The 14,311-nt window shown below is 40.8% G+C and overlaps 1 protein-coding gene across 1 annotated transcript; it reads right to left on the reverse strand.

The window, feature by feature from the left end:
• Positions 1-1,614: 1,614 nt before the first annotated feature.
• On the reverse strand, positions 1,615-14,138 carry LOC119723475 (sucrase-isomaltase, intestinal-like). Its single transcript, XM_038194148.1, has 23 exons — positions 13,487-14,138; positions 12,519-12,659; positions 11,627-11,826; positions 11,263-11,440; positions 10,378-10,474; positions 9,932-10,044; positions 9,686-9,811; positions 9,327-9,455; positions 8,989-9,108; positions 8,482-8,595; positions 8,186-8,273; positions 7,778-7,895; positions 7,281-7,417; positions 6,775-6,809; positions 6,367-6,486; positions 5,541-5,698; positions 4,945-5,032; positions 4,708-4,776; positions 4,156-4,298; positions 3,635-3,729; positions 3,477-3,526; positions 3,073-3,255; positions 1,615-2,504 (listed from the first exon to the last, which is right to left on the reverse strand). The coding sequence occupies exons 1-23, from the start codon at positions 13,781-13,783 to the stop codon at positions 2,433-2,435; spliced, it is 2,871 nt and encodes a 956-aa protein (XP_038050076.1). The 5' UTR covers positions 13,784-14,138; the 3' UTR covers positions 1,615-2,432.
• Between the last annotated feature and the right edge of the window lie 173 nt (positions 14,139-14,311).

Below are 14,311 nucleotides of genomic sequence, written 5' to 3' on the forward strand. Positions count from 1 at the left end.
CTCTGTCTTGGATTCCTTGTGGTCTGTTTTCCCATCATCATTTGTAGCCAGTGCCCACCTGGCTGGAAACAATGGCGCGAGACGTGTTACCTGTTCATGAGGGGCTCGTACGACTGGGCCGGCGCCCGTGCGATCTGCCGGCGCCCGGGCGGGGATCTAGCGGCGCCAAACTCCGCCGAGGAGAACGCTTTCATCTGGCAGAGCTTTCTCGACTTCTTCGACGGATCTCCACCATTAGGACTGTGGATTAACTGCAAGTTTGCAGCGGAGAAGGACGAAGTGACCTGTTCAGGAAGGAGTGGAAACCATGCCCAAACTTACACCAACTGGTATCACGGACGCGGATATCCAAAGCTAGATAATGCTAGGAGCTGTGTACGTTTGGGCATAACTGCTCGTGGCAGCTGGGTCAATGCCGAATGCCAGCAAGTGAAGCAAGCGGTGTGCGAAATGAAGGCAACCGATTGGGGGAGCTACTGTCAGGTGATCGGCGAGCGCGGCCACGCCCTGCAGCACTGCATGCTGGACCATGCCATCGAGACCCGCCCATTCGAGAGCGTGACGGCTTGTGGCCGCGCCTGTTGGGAGGAGCTGCGTTGCCACTCCTTCAGTATCAGCCAATCAGCACGCGAGGCGATGGTGTGCCAGCTGAACGACGCGAGGCTGTCGGCGGACACAGAGGGCGCTATGCGGGAGAACGGAGAGATTTGTCACTACTTTGAACTTTGAGAAACTGAAACGGAATCATGACGTCACAGGCTTATTACTGTGGTCATTGCAAGGTACTTGTCATTTTTGTTTTCAAAGTTACATCTGGCTGACTATAGCCAGCACATTTTTATAAGCGTTGGTATTTTGAGTAATTCTCTTTCGCTATTCACACATGATTTAGACAAGTTCGTAACCACTTTAAGTATTACAATATTATTATATAATTCACCTTGATATATTCAGTCATTTTTTGTCCTGTTAAAATTGAAGTAGCTTATTCATTGGCTGTCGTCTAACGCTTCTTTACAAATCAATAACATATAGTATCATTGAATTTTATTATATTCATTCATGTTTTATTCGCAATAAGATTTTCCAAAAATTTCAGTGTTGCTTTAAAATTTACAAGTCTACAAAATCGTCATCAAAAAATATGTACAGTACTCCCTTGTTATTACATACGTTTATGTATTATTTGGTACCAAAAGCAGTTTAGCACTAACTTAAAAATCTCATTACCATTATTTATCGATCTAGACGATTAGAAGATTCTAAATACTATGAAATTAATAGTTTCGGCTGAGCGGCAAAGCTGTTTTTTTTTACAGTTAGACACCAAAATGACGTTGTGTCAATTTTAAAAACGGAAATTGTGTAGTAACAAGCAAAACAAATATGCACTAAACATGCAATCCTATAATCGTTTACTCGTTGAAAGTAAGATGTCAAATCTCATGATGTTTTAGTAAAGTGTAATTTCTTTTGTAGCTCTAACTTCACCCAAAACATCGTCGATGTTGACTTGGTCATTCTCTATTGAACTAAAATTCTCGAATTTGATTAATGAAACCCTTTTTTCATTTTTTTTTCTTCAGCAAATATTACTGAAACAAAGCTGCGGAATACCTAACTCAAAAATCTGTTTTATTCCTACTCCATATAGGTTGTTGGTCTAACTCGATATTTTACATGATTTCCCCCAACCCTTTTGTAAGTCTAGGAAGGGAAGACGTTATCAACCATAAAACAATGAAAAGAAAAAAATACAAACTTGTTATAAACGTAAAAGCTTTGTAAAATAGCACAGCATGGTTACATAAAACAGTTTTTCCCCTTCTGAACAACAGGACACTACCGTCAAAAAAAATATATACCAATGTTAGACTAGGCCTTCACCTCTTAATGTCAGCGAGACCATGTATCATGAGCAGGAATTAATGGTCAGTCGATGGGTATTGCTACAAAGAACATCTACCCAAATAACTTTACCCCAAAAAGCACTATAACTAGAAAATCTACGATTGATTGGAAATCTAGTCAAAAGCTACCACAATTGGCGTATGTCTTAAGTATAGCGACTATATTTTTTTTAGCAAGTTCTACAAAACAGAGAAATAAGTCACTATTTTCACTATTCAAGATTGCAGTATCGATAACAGAAACGAAGTTGTTACAATAAAAGTTGGCCTGTACATGCAATTCATTCGGAGGTTTGAAATTAAATCATATCGCGGTCATCCTATTTTCGTGTAGCGGCTAAGCAAAAATTATTGCCTTTCCATTATTCACTTCAGCTAAAAATAGCCACACTAAGCCACTGGCAGTACAGATCACGTGACAGTTTAACACGTGATCCCGTTTTCTGGTGGGCATTTCTTTGGTCTGTGCTCACTCTCAGCAAATGTGTGCTTAGCTGTTGCCTGTAATTGGCGTCTTGCGTCTTAGTTCGGTGATTGAAGATCGATCCGATGATCCGAGATAATGTCTAGAGAAAGACCTTCGATATCCAGAATCTGTCCAGGAAAAAAGGAGGAAAAAATAAGAAATTAAAAAAAAAAAAAAAAAAAAAAAAAAAATAGATTTTATTAAATCCTTATATAATACAAATAATGCTGAACTCACTGTGACTGTAAAATGACGTTCCTTTTTCCACGAATAGGAAGATTCTTGGCTTATTCAAAAGAATCCTATTATTTTCAAAGCGCCGCCAAGAGTCGTGCCCTGGGGCTGAACAGTGATCTCCGTTAAAAAAAAAAAAAAAATATGGACAGCTGCAAGGGCCACTGCGCGCTGTACAACCGATTTACGCGCTGGTTCCAGTTCTCTCCATTGGAATCATTTGTGTGGGGACCAGTGTACACAACGCCCATCGTATCTTGACACAAAGTAGACTCTTGAAGTACACGAAAACATATTTCATTTATAAAGAAATCTATTTTGGCTGAGGATTTATTTTGATCGAAAAAAAAATGGATCAGTCAAAAAGACTAACATAGCAAATTAGATTTGTTTACAATTCCATTGTTGTGGGAGTGGTAATATGGAGTACAATGACTTCACTTGGTCCTAAAGAGTGCTCACCTTATTGACTGAGTCATAGTTGTACAGAGACGTTGGATGCTGTACGTTGTCGACGTACAGCTGGCCTGCCGGATCTTTTTCTTGCCCCACGAACTTGACTTTGGTGATGTTCGGCAATAGGCCTACCAATTCAGGGACCTCGGCAACCATGCCGACTCGCTGGGAGAGTATCTCGAGTTTGAGCTGGGAAATTTGGAGAAAACAAAATCCAGGTCAAAAAAACTGAAGCGTCCATGAAAGTAGATGTTGAGGTTCATTACACTGACCCAGTGTTGGGATTGACAAAGTGTAAGTATGTGCCTAACTTAAATCATAGCTTTCATTCAGTCGGTAGTGTACTGTGATCTTTTGGTAATGGACCGCCTTGGAGGGAGCAATTTATCAACAAGTGCTCGAGAACTTACGAGATCTGCGAAGAACTCCATGTAGATATCAAGGTTGCGTTCATACGTGTCTGCCGAAAAAATACAAATGGATGAGTTAACATAGGTTCTTTGCATTCAGGTTCATAGTGATCTTGCCGCCGCCATTATATTGGTGGTATATTTTTTATGCAACTCACTCTGTGTTTCACCATCGTCCCAGAATAAATCGCCCCTTGAGATGTCCACGTTGTTCTCCGGCATTGCCACCCAAATCGTCAATGGGTTCATACGGCTGTGAGAACGAGGAAAATGCAGCAATAAAACATAGATAATGTATCCACAAGAAAGGATAAGAAAGGTGTTAACGAGTACGATCTGAGTAAATATTTTACACCTGGACAAGTAAATGTTACTACTAAGCTTTGCGCTAAATCGGCTAAAAGCAGGCCACATATAGGCCTCCGTACGCTGTTTGGTTGGTAACTATGCAGTATCTGCTGAAACAATTTTTGTTTTGCTTCGAATATTTCTATGCATGGTTACCAATTAAAATGGCCCTTGAATGCGATCTAAATCAAAAATCGTGTAAGATGTTTATTCAGTTATAATGTCACCGAATCGTTTCATCTATAAGCATGACTCAGTTTATAGCAAAATGAAGTGAATTTTTAAAAATAACAAAGTGTGCCCATGACGGTGCTCTTCCTCCTGAACTCACGTGTAGTACGTGCAATTGCCGGGTTCCTGTGTGACAATAATGTGCTCCCCGCGGATGAATATTGGTATCTCGCTCAGTGGTGCAGAGACGGTGACGTTGGACAGCTCGCTAGCAGTCTCCAACATAGATCCCAGCACTTTGCCCTGGTATAGTAAAGACACATGTAATTACAAAGCAAGACTTCCCACAGATCGTAAAACGTGCAAATTCCATTTTTCAAACCACCGAGGTATCATTATGTCTGCATGTGAGTTTTAAACTATTATGATGATTTTTAAAGTGCATTTCACCTTAAACACTCGAACTAAAAAAAAAAAAAAAAAAAAAAGAGAGTGAGCTATGGGTATGCGTTATGAATTACTTTTAATATGGCGCTCTCACATTGGGGATCCTAATCATAACATTCAGTGTCTTGCTCCCAAAGAGCATCTATTCTTCACCATACTAAGAATTAAAAGCTCTTTTTGTAAGGTACACATTTTGAATTCCTTCATTTTACGTAAACGTGAAGTGTATTAAAATCTGGTATTAAATTATGGTACACTAACTTACCGATTCTTGCGGGTCGTAGAAATAATAGAAACGCCAGTTTGGATGGTACATGGTAACGGTCCTTGCACCCTAGTAATTAAATAAAAAGAAAACTAGTTTCTAGCGGGGGTTCTAGCAACGAAAGTAATACAATGGTCGATCATAATATAGTTTCGTTCGAACTTGGGCTAGAGAAAAGCTCTCCTTGTTTTATCAAATAAACACAAATAAGGTTTAAAACTCAGGTCTCATCTTTACCTCTTCGTATACAGGCACCACCAGCAACGCGTTACCAAGCATAAACTCCCAGTCCACATCCCACACACTGAGCTTGTCGAAATTAAAACTGGAGAAAAAAAAGAAGCAGAATAATCATCTATCATAGAATCTAACTGTTGAAGTGAAACCGTGTCTTTATCAGAAAAGTTGGGGGTCTAGAGATACTCTTTTGTTCTTAAATGAAGTATATTATCCGACCAATATTGTGGGCACGTGTGGCCTATATATAGCAATTGAGCGCAGGCCTCATGATCACGAGATTGTGGGTTTGAGCCCTGCCGTGGCAATGCGTGTTGTGTCCTTGAGTAAGGCGCTTTACCTCAATTACTCCTCTTAACCAAGGTGTTAAATGGGTACCGGCATTATTCAATGCTGGTAAGGTAGTAGAGTCGCTGTAGAGTAGGTGTGGCGATCCCCGGCCACAGCAGCAGGATTGAGTCTGGCCCAATTGCTTCGAAAGAGAGATGGGCATTTCGTTCCTGTTACGTGAACACAGGTTCGTCCCCTTAACCTCTAAATTTCTTTTAATTTTAACAAGTTTTAACCCCCCCCCCTAAACTTTTAAGAGATCTCACTCGTAGAATGGTGCCCTGGTGACTGCATAGCCGTCAACGTGCGCGTGGTATAGCTGAGTGTAGAGATAAGGCAGGATGCTATACCGCCTCCTAGCCATCTCTCTCATGTTGTTGAAGGCAGTGGGGTCGCTGGTTCGAAAGGAGGCCGGGTCTACTCTCTGCGCATTGGACAGACGACACAAACAATAGTATCAACAAATACAATATTACTGTAGCATATAATTATTATGACCTATGTGATCCCAAACAAGGATTATCAGTTTGGAAACATTACGAGTGGTGATGTTAATTATGATTAGAAGGATTAACTCCGGATTAAACCGGAGTTATATTAATTTTAACGATCAAACTCTTTGGGAGATTTCTTCGGCATAGCAATTATTGATATAGGCCCTAGTAGGGCCATTTTATAGAGGATTTGTCACGGGTTAAATTTTAAAGTAGCTCAGGCCGAGCTCAGTTCTTAATTCACAGATCAAATCAAATGTTCCAAATTATTGTATTTTTCAAGCCTGTTCAAAATGCTAAGGTGAACAATAGTCCATGGCGTATGACCATGATCATATGGAAATAGGCAGAAGAAGTCTCCGTGGGTCAATCAGTGGAATATGACCATAGTATTTCAGTCATTCTCAGTTATCAGGCTTGTAAACTCGAACGATCTTGATCATCATGAACCAAAACAAAATTCGGGATGCTTTTGTTTGAAACTTAACAACTGGGGGAAATTAAGTCTACGCTTGCTCCCAAACGGAAGATGACATCCCAAACGAGTAAGCATGGATCGGATTGCGAGATTAACGGTGTAAAAACCAGGACTCCTTACTGATGTGTTGAGTGATCTGTAGATTCTTGCCAGGGGCTGGTACGCGCCGAGTTGCATCCATCGCTGGCAGAGTTCAGCGGACTCGGGCTCGCCTGTCGTGCCGCAGATATCAGCTCCCGTCTGATGGGCCGTGATTGAACAAAAATCAGAACCAAAACAAGTTCATCAAAATGAATTATGATTCAAATATAAAAACATAATTGTTATTATGAAAATATCTGTTTGAAGAAATTGAATCATTAACCAATAGGATCGGTTTTGTTTACGAGTCTAATATGCTCCAAACCTATACAGAACTATTTTTGTGTGTGTGTCTAACACGTGTCCTCTTAGACGTCGATTGCATGCCTTCAACGTAGGTAGTTGAGAATTTATTGTAAAATGAAAACCAAAATAAGAAGGACTCACGAAAGGAATGCCAAACATGTTGAACTCGTCAATTTCTGGAAAGAAAAAGAAAAGAAACGTTGATAATATGCAAATGCTATTTTTCAGAGACCATTTTCCGAGCAATTAAACCTGAAAAGGTACGACCAAAAATATTGTCATTTTGACAAAAAAAAGCGTCATTTTTTTACACGATCAATTTCATTTGAACGACAACATTTTGTTGGAACCAACAGTTGAAATGTCGCGTTTATAGGAACAGGTTAGCAACTTTATATAGCCTACTTTAAATAATCAACAAATTAAATTGAGTATAATTATTGGTATTTGTAAATCATAGCCGTATGTAAACATTTAGTAAATAACAGGTAATCAAGTCCGAACACTTTGTGCTCCAAAACTGGTGCTGTCACTGCAGCCCCCCCCCCCCCGCCCCCGCATTCGTACGAAAATAATGGCCTTTTCAAAATTGCGATGAAGCAAACGACAAGTCCAAATAAGTGAAGTTGGTTTGTCGACGTAGTTACCTATAACTGAGCGGAACATGTCAGCCCACAAAGCCCTGTTCTTGCCCAGGAAGTGGCCGGCATACTTGCCGGTACCTGCGAACGAGCTACGGGTCAGCGTCATGGCTCGCTTGTCGTTGTACAACAAGCTACCGGCACTACGAGGAAGAAAGAGACATACCAGCGATTTATAAAAAAAAAAAATTATAATAATTTGCCGTTGGAGGCGCAAATTGTGCTTCTTAAAACCCGAAGTGCATCAAGGGAAAAGAAACGACATCCGTTTGGTACTATCACAGCTTTGTTAAATTGACCAAGAGCAACATGGAGCCCGCGGTACGACTGGGTGGCTCCGTGTTGTTTTGTGTACAAACTTATGGACAAATTGACAGTAGGTATAACTCTATGTGTGTGGAACCGCATTGAAACAATGAAGGGCAATAAAAACAACAAACAATCTTTGTTTAACTATATACTGTAGTTTGGTTGTAATACGAAATAGATCTCGTTGGACTTACTAATTAGAAGCCTCGGCGGAAAAGTGGCCGTAGAGACTGTGCAAGTTGTAGTGAATGCCTTTAGCCATTTTGGTGTCCATGCAGAGCGTCTCGTAGTACAACATAGCGCTCTTCAGTTCTGGTTATCAAACGAAACATGGTCGGATGTAAACGTTAGTAGAAGTTTGCATAATTCCTGTCGATCACACATACTGAATCGACGTTGTCGACAACTTAATTGTGCACGATTACCGTGAAGAAAAAAACCCAGTGCGCTTAGTACTTGCGTCCGATCAAAGATGTTAGATTATAGATCTACCAACAGAAACCACACTTTTATTTTTCATTAAAACGGGATGAATCTACACGATCATAACCTTCTGACGGAGAATGGTATTCTCCACGAGACTCAATTAATTGTTTACATACTAGGGGTATAAGGTGGGCTGTTCCACTTGCTCTCCAAGTCGCAGCCCATTCGCGAACCGTTCATGAAGTTAGCCGGCTCGTTTTCCGTCTGTACAATGAATGAATAAAAAAGTAAAGGTAACTATTCCGTCAACAATTAATTCACACGTCATTGTGCAACAACAGACTGTATGGTCCTATAACCATCAATAAAAAAACACTAAAATCATCATTGGAAAAAACACAAGCAAAAGAACTTTCAAACTAATAAGCTTTCATTCGTTTGGAAACTAAAATTAATTTTAGAACATATTTACAATGATGATTCCGTCGAAGGGAAGCTGCTGGTGCAGAAATTCGGCAAAGGCAGCCCAGTGAACTTTGGCAAACTCGTGTGTAAAGTCCAGGTACGATGCCTCACCATGCCAGCTCTATAGAAAAATCATGAAAGAAACAAATGCCGTGAACTTGCAATTTTTTTTTTTTAAATGGGACTTCCGAATAAAAGATGTCCACATAAACCAATATTCGGATACGTTGTGTGGACTTGCGCTGCCCACGTCCACACAGACATACTCAAGGTTAAAGGTTCCCCCCTCTCTGGAAAAACAGGCTTAGAGACATTTTGGAGTTAGGTTCAGTATCGGTCGCAAAATGAACGAACACTCAAGGGAATTATAAAGTAAAACATTTCACTTGAAAGAGTTTTCAGTGTGAGAAAATGAGTTTTTTCAATGGTTTTCCTTAATTACACGAAAACAAGGAATGTCCACACTAGGTATGTAACGTAAACATGCGTGAGTTTTGGAGGGTGTATTACTCACCACGCCAAACGCGGGCGTGAAACCGTCCGTGCGATTGACCAGGAGGCCGTGTTTATCGGCGTAGTAATACGGCCAGTAGTTCAACTTCGGCGTCGGCACCTGATTACTCAAAGCTGGAGTCTAAGTGGATAGAAGGGAGGCAGTAATTAAAGCCAATTAAGAATAATTGTCCATATACAAAATGCGCATGTAAACGACTTGTCTGATTGGTAGAAAAATGACGACCCTGTGTTGCTATTGTTTATGAATGAACAAAGCAGCTCTGGCTGCTGAAATACAATAGTTTTCGACTCCAATAATTTTGTATTTAATAGAGAACACACTCTTGTGAATCTTACCAAGTGGATGGCGTATTTCAAGTTTCGTGGGTGCAGATAGTTGTCGAGGAAACTCCGGCGGACTTTTTTCTCGTCGTGGGTGAAGGAAAGATAGTACTCTTGATAGTCCATGCCACTAAAAATGACATCCTGAAGGATAAAAATAAAACGTTAAAAAGTACGAATCATGAAAGTTTAATGGCAATTGGATCTGCATCCTCAAACGGCATTGATTACTTTTTCTCAGGATTACCGTTTAATGGCGCGGTAACTGTGTACTACCTTACATGATCACCGCTATAATCACCATAATCAGCGAAATCAATACTACTGTAATGATTACACATGAACACTACTCAGCTAATAACTTCATTACTTACAAATGGAACCTGTGCCTCTACGTTTTCCATGACAAAATTTTCCAGCGCCTGTGCGTTCCCAAAGGATTCAATTCCAAGATGTAGCCCAAGCGCCCAATACGGCGGAATTTCAGGCCGCCCAATCACCTGGTGGTTTAAAAAAGAAAAAAAAACGGTTCAATAATGGGTGGCAACATCATTTCAATCGCGAAAGGGGGAAATTCTTCTCTGAATGTGAGTAGGAAAAATGATTTGTTTAATTCGAACCTCTTGATATTGTTGAATGACTTGCTCCGGTGTTGGCCCGGTGAATATGTAGAAATCGAGAATTCCGCCGGTTGTTCGCCAAGTCACCGCGGGCATCGGTGTCAGATGCACGTCTGTGGAATGAGAAAATTGTCATCAGATAAAGAGGACAGAATATGTACGTCTCCTTAACATTGTTCCTTAAGCTTAAAGTTAACTGGGGGACGAAGAAACCTACAATATTTATTTCCACATCTTGTTTTGGTCTGGTGGTATGTACGCTGACCATATATTTATATTTGCTCCTTCTGTTGTTTGGAGAATGGAGATTGCATATTTGAAAATAATATTCTGTAAACAAACAAAAAGAAAAAAAATTGTCGTTATTCTTGAGCTTAATAAATCAAATAGTGCATCGCGCCCTCTGTCGTTGAAACATAGGCCTAGTATGATTATGTAATAATTACCCATGGCGTTGCTGTTGTGGAAGTACATGCCGAATGCTTCTCCGTCGTCATCAATGTTCATGAAGAACGGATGGTGGCCATACATATTCGCATTGGTCTGTAGGTAAACAGTTTATTATTTCTCGTTAATTTAGCTTCATTGCTGTCTCAATGTGAAATGGGTTCATCCGGCTTTCGTATATTTCATTTCATGGTTTTGCACGATCTTTTAGTTTATTGCCAGAATGTGGTAGCGATAAAACACTTTGCGGCATTGTTCACAAATATTAGTCACCATTAAGTAACACATTAATGCTTAATCTCAAATCAAACAGGAGTTATACAATTTTCTGACCGCCTGAGCTACTTTTGAGGGGCAGGGGCAAGTTTTGCTCCCCCACACGTTGTCAACACAGAGATCTGTTTATTTTCTTTGCGGTTCAGAATCAGAACTACAGTTGAAACTAGAGAGGGAAATTTTGGTTCTGTGCACAAAGTAGGTCGTTGCAATATACAAACTGAGTTAATGTGTCATGATAGTGGCTGTTATTGCATAACTTGCATCTTAGCTCCTGCCCCTCCCCCACTCCCAAAAAATATTTCTTCCCCCCCCCTTCATCCCTCAACCTAACCCCTCCCCCCCCCCCCCCCATTTTCTAAATGAAATCTTTCTCAATGGAAATCAATAGGATTGGTTGACATTAAATTTCATGAACCTCACTGATATATATGTGTGCAAAGTTAAGACAAGCTGAGTGATTATGCTGCAAAAAACTAAAAAGCTAAAAAAAATTGTCACTTAGCCTCATTTCGTGGGATCCGGTCAAACCTATGGAAACAAAACCTGGATGAAGTATCAGCCTCCCTTCACATGAACGATACCCGTGAAGAGATTATCCAACTCACTATTTTATCGTCTGGGTGTGCCGGAGCAGCAAACATGCCCCACTCCTTCCAGTTCATGTTGTGCCTCAGCCGCTCTCGGTTCTGCTCTCCGAAGCCGTAGAGGACGGAATTCGGGAGCTTGAAGGTGATCTGCAAGAACTGGTCCTCGAAGATCAGGGCTCCTAAAGCGGTATCGATCCTGATAAAAAAAGGAAAGGTTTCAGTGCTTGTTTGCAAGAGTTTCCTTGGGGAGTTTTACATGAATAATTATGTAACGATGAGAAACGGGCTCTTAAGTTTGAAGTGGAATATTGGCTGCAAATGTGTTACTAGAGTAAAAAAATGCCTTTTTTGTTAGATAGGTTATGTCTTCGTTCAATCTTACATGTTGAAGCGACTTGATGCGCGTCTAGTCATCTGCATAGTGAAGGGACTGCGTGTGTAGTTGAAGATGTAATCGGTCCACGAGGCCTGACGAGCCGGCCTGGTCACGTCGATGGGCACCTCGTAGCGAGGGACCCACATGCGATCCTCCAACTCCGGAAACTTCCAGTCTTGGTAGGTCACGTATCGAAATTCATTAATCTGGTGTTTGATGGTGAGAGAAAATTCGATTAGTCGATTCTCGAAACAGTGACAGAGGGTTGTAATCGATAAATGAAGTTTACAATTTCCACACGCTTCATCCTTAGAATAATAAGTAAAGTAAAGTAAAGTCTGTCACGATCGTGTGGCCCATTTTAGGTTGGCGTTTATCTCCTGTTTCAGTAGCATGAAACGACTGAGAATATTTCTACTCCTCCTGGATGGGATGCTAGTCCATCGCAGGTTACTCCCAGCTAATGCCGGTACCTATTTATACTCCTGGGTGGAGAGAGGCAAGTGGGGATAGAGTGCCTTGCCCACGGGACACAACATATGGCCAGCAGCTGGATTCGAACCCCTGACCCTCTGATCAGGAGTCGAACCAGTAGGCCAGACTCACCCATATACATGTATATATAATAATTCACCTGTCCTTAATATTGCCATAATCGTTGTTAATATTAAACTTGTCTTTATCATTTTAATGTTTCAGGATGTTTTCCGTAAGATAACATTATTTTAAGGGAAAACAAACTGATAAATGAAAAATAGTTTTCAGTAGAATCAGGAAACTTGCAAGATTGTAATTTTATCTGATTTAATTTTGATCTGAATGATTTGATCAGATTTTATTTAAGATGCGATTTAAGACACTAAGCCTAGCTGGCTATTTTGGTTTCTCTTCTCCGTACCTTGATGTGCAGTCTGTTCTCCGCCTGTTCATCAACGTGCACGACCAGGTTCTCGGCTTCACGATAGAAGAACCGAGGGGTGTGTATCCGCTGAAGATAGAGGTTGTAACCTGACGTCAACAACTGCGGCTGCCCCATGACCTTAGGGGAAAAGGGTTAACAAAAAGAAGAGATCATGTATCGCGAGGATCCCTGCCTTAAAATTCTTCAAATTCAAAATTAAAATGCAAACTCTTAAAATTCGAAAATTCTTACAATTCAAGTCAGTTGAGTTAAATTCATGCATGCGATTCAACTTTGTTCCCATAAAATTGCTCCATTTTTAAAAATTCAATTAAACACATTATAGGCCTATACAAAGATGAAATGAGTGGAAATCTTTTGCAAAAGAAACATCATGTAGCATTTTTTTAAAATCCAAACTACAAGCTGGAAGAAAAATACAATTTTAAACGCAATTTAAGTTCACAATAAAAACAAGGTAGGTACCAGACAGATAGACTTTTGACAACCATAAGCACTGTAAATGCTTACGAACAAGTCCAAAATATTTAGGTAAATTAAAAAAAAAAACATAAAAAAATCCCTAAAGGCCAAAACATGGCGACGAGGAGAAGTGCTTTTGAAGAATGGAATTAATTGTAAACAACGATAATAGAGTTTAAATCAAGCCATCATTCCATCCTCAAGGCGCAACGAATTAACAACCGGCGTAGAAACTCGGCATCCCTCCCCTTCCCTTCCCCTAGAGGCCTGTAACCCCTCCCCCTTCCTCTCAGAATTTGATGATGACAAGAAAGCGTTTTGTAATGTTTGAAACAACGACCAATTAAAAAACATGAAGTCCCTCTAATAATTAAAACGAGGCTGTCTGACGCCGAGCAAGGGCAGCAGATTGACTGATGTCTATAAATTTGTATGAGTTTGTATTAAAAATAAATATGCCTTTGGTTGATTTATTTTCTCACCTCATACCCAACCCCGATCGGGAGGTAGCACTCCGGCACTAACAGCTCCCGATTGATGGTCACATCGACGAAGCAACACCCCCTGGCCCGACACTCCCTCTCCGTCGGCATCTGGAGCTCCGGGAAACAGTCCAACCGACTGTTCTCCTCATTCTGCGCGCTGAAGCGGCAGTCCACAGGCTGGAAAATCCAGGTGGAGTAGGGGCGAGCCGTGACGATCAGAGACGGCAGCATGACCAGGAACAGACACGCGGCCAGGAGACAAAGGGCGAAGATGACGAGTCCCGCTTTGGCCATTTCTCGAACTGGTGTTCTAGTAGCGAGTTCAAATTATCTGCGCAGACGATAAACCTTCACCACACAATCACAACTTGGCCAAAAGTACAGGCCTATACAATCACCGAATGTTGCTGACTTGCTCAGCAATTTAAACCTACCATCATCACTCACAGTCAAGATGTTACTTCCAAGCACGGACTTTTATATAATTGTTATAATTTGCGAGAATCACACCGCCAAACACTACCAAAAACGAAGAATTTATTGAGTAACTCCTTGTTCTATGATCAAACCCAAAATGGCGTCCAATGATGGCGGCAACTAATTGCACGGCACAAGTTTACAACGGTCTAGCCGTGAATGCTTATCTCTAGTAGTTTTATGATATTTTTTTGGTAGTTAATTTTTAACTCGAGCTCGAAGAATTCAGGGTTAGGCTGTGCCATTCGGCAACGCGCACTGTGTTTACACATTGGTTTATTGTGTGATCCAATGCTGGAGGAATGCCGAGCGTGGTTAATCATTACCAAGTGTAGCGTCGGGTCA

This window comes from Patiria miniata, unplaced genomic scaffold, assembly GCF_015706575.1.
Source record: "Patiria miniata isolate m_02_andy unplaced genomic scaffold, ASM1570657v1 HiC_scaffold_17, whole genome shotgun sequence".
Classification (NCBI taxonomy): Eukaryota; Metazoa; Echinodermata; class Asteroidea; order Valvatida; family Asterinidae; genus Patiria; species Patiria miniata.

Coding starts and splice junctions, on each gene's coding strand:
- LOC119723475 (XM_038194148.1), bottom strand. CDS start 13,783: ATGGCCAAAGCGGGACTCGTCATCTTCGCCCTTTGTCTCCTGGCCGCG. Junction 6,810..7,280: donor CATGTTCCGCTCAGTTATAG/GTAACTACGTCG, acceptor TTTTCTTTCCAG/AAATTGACGAGTTCAACATG. Junction 5,033..5,540: donor ACCAGGGCACCATTCTACGA/GTGAGATCTCTT, acceptor TTTTTTCTCCAG/TTTTAATTTCGACAAGCTCA.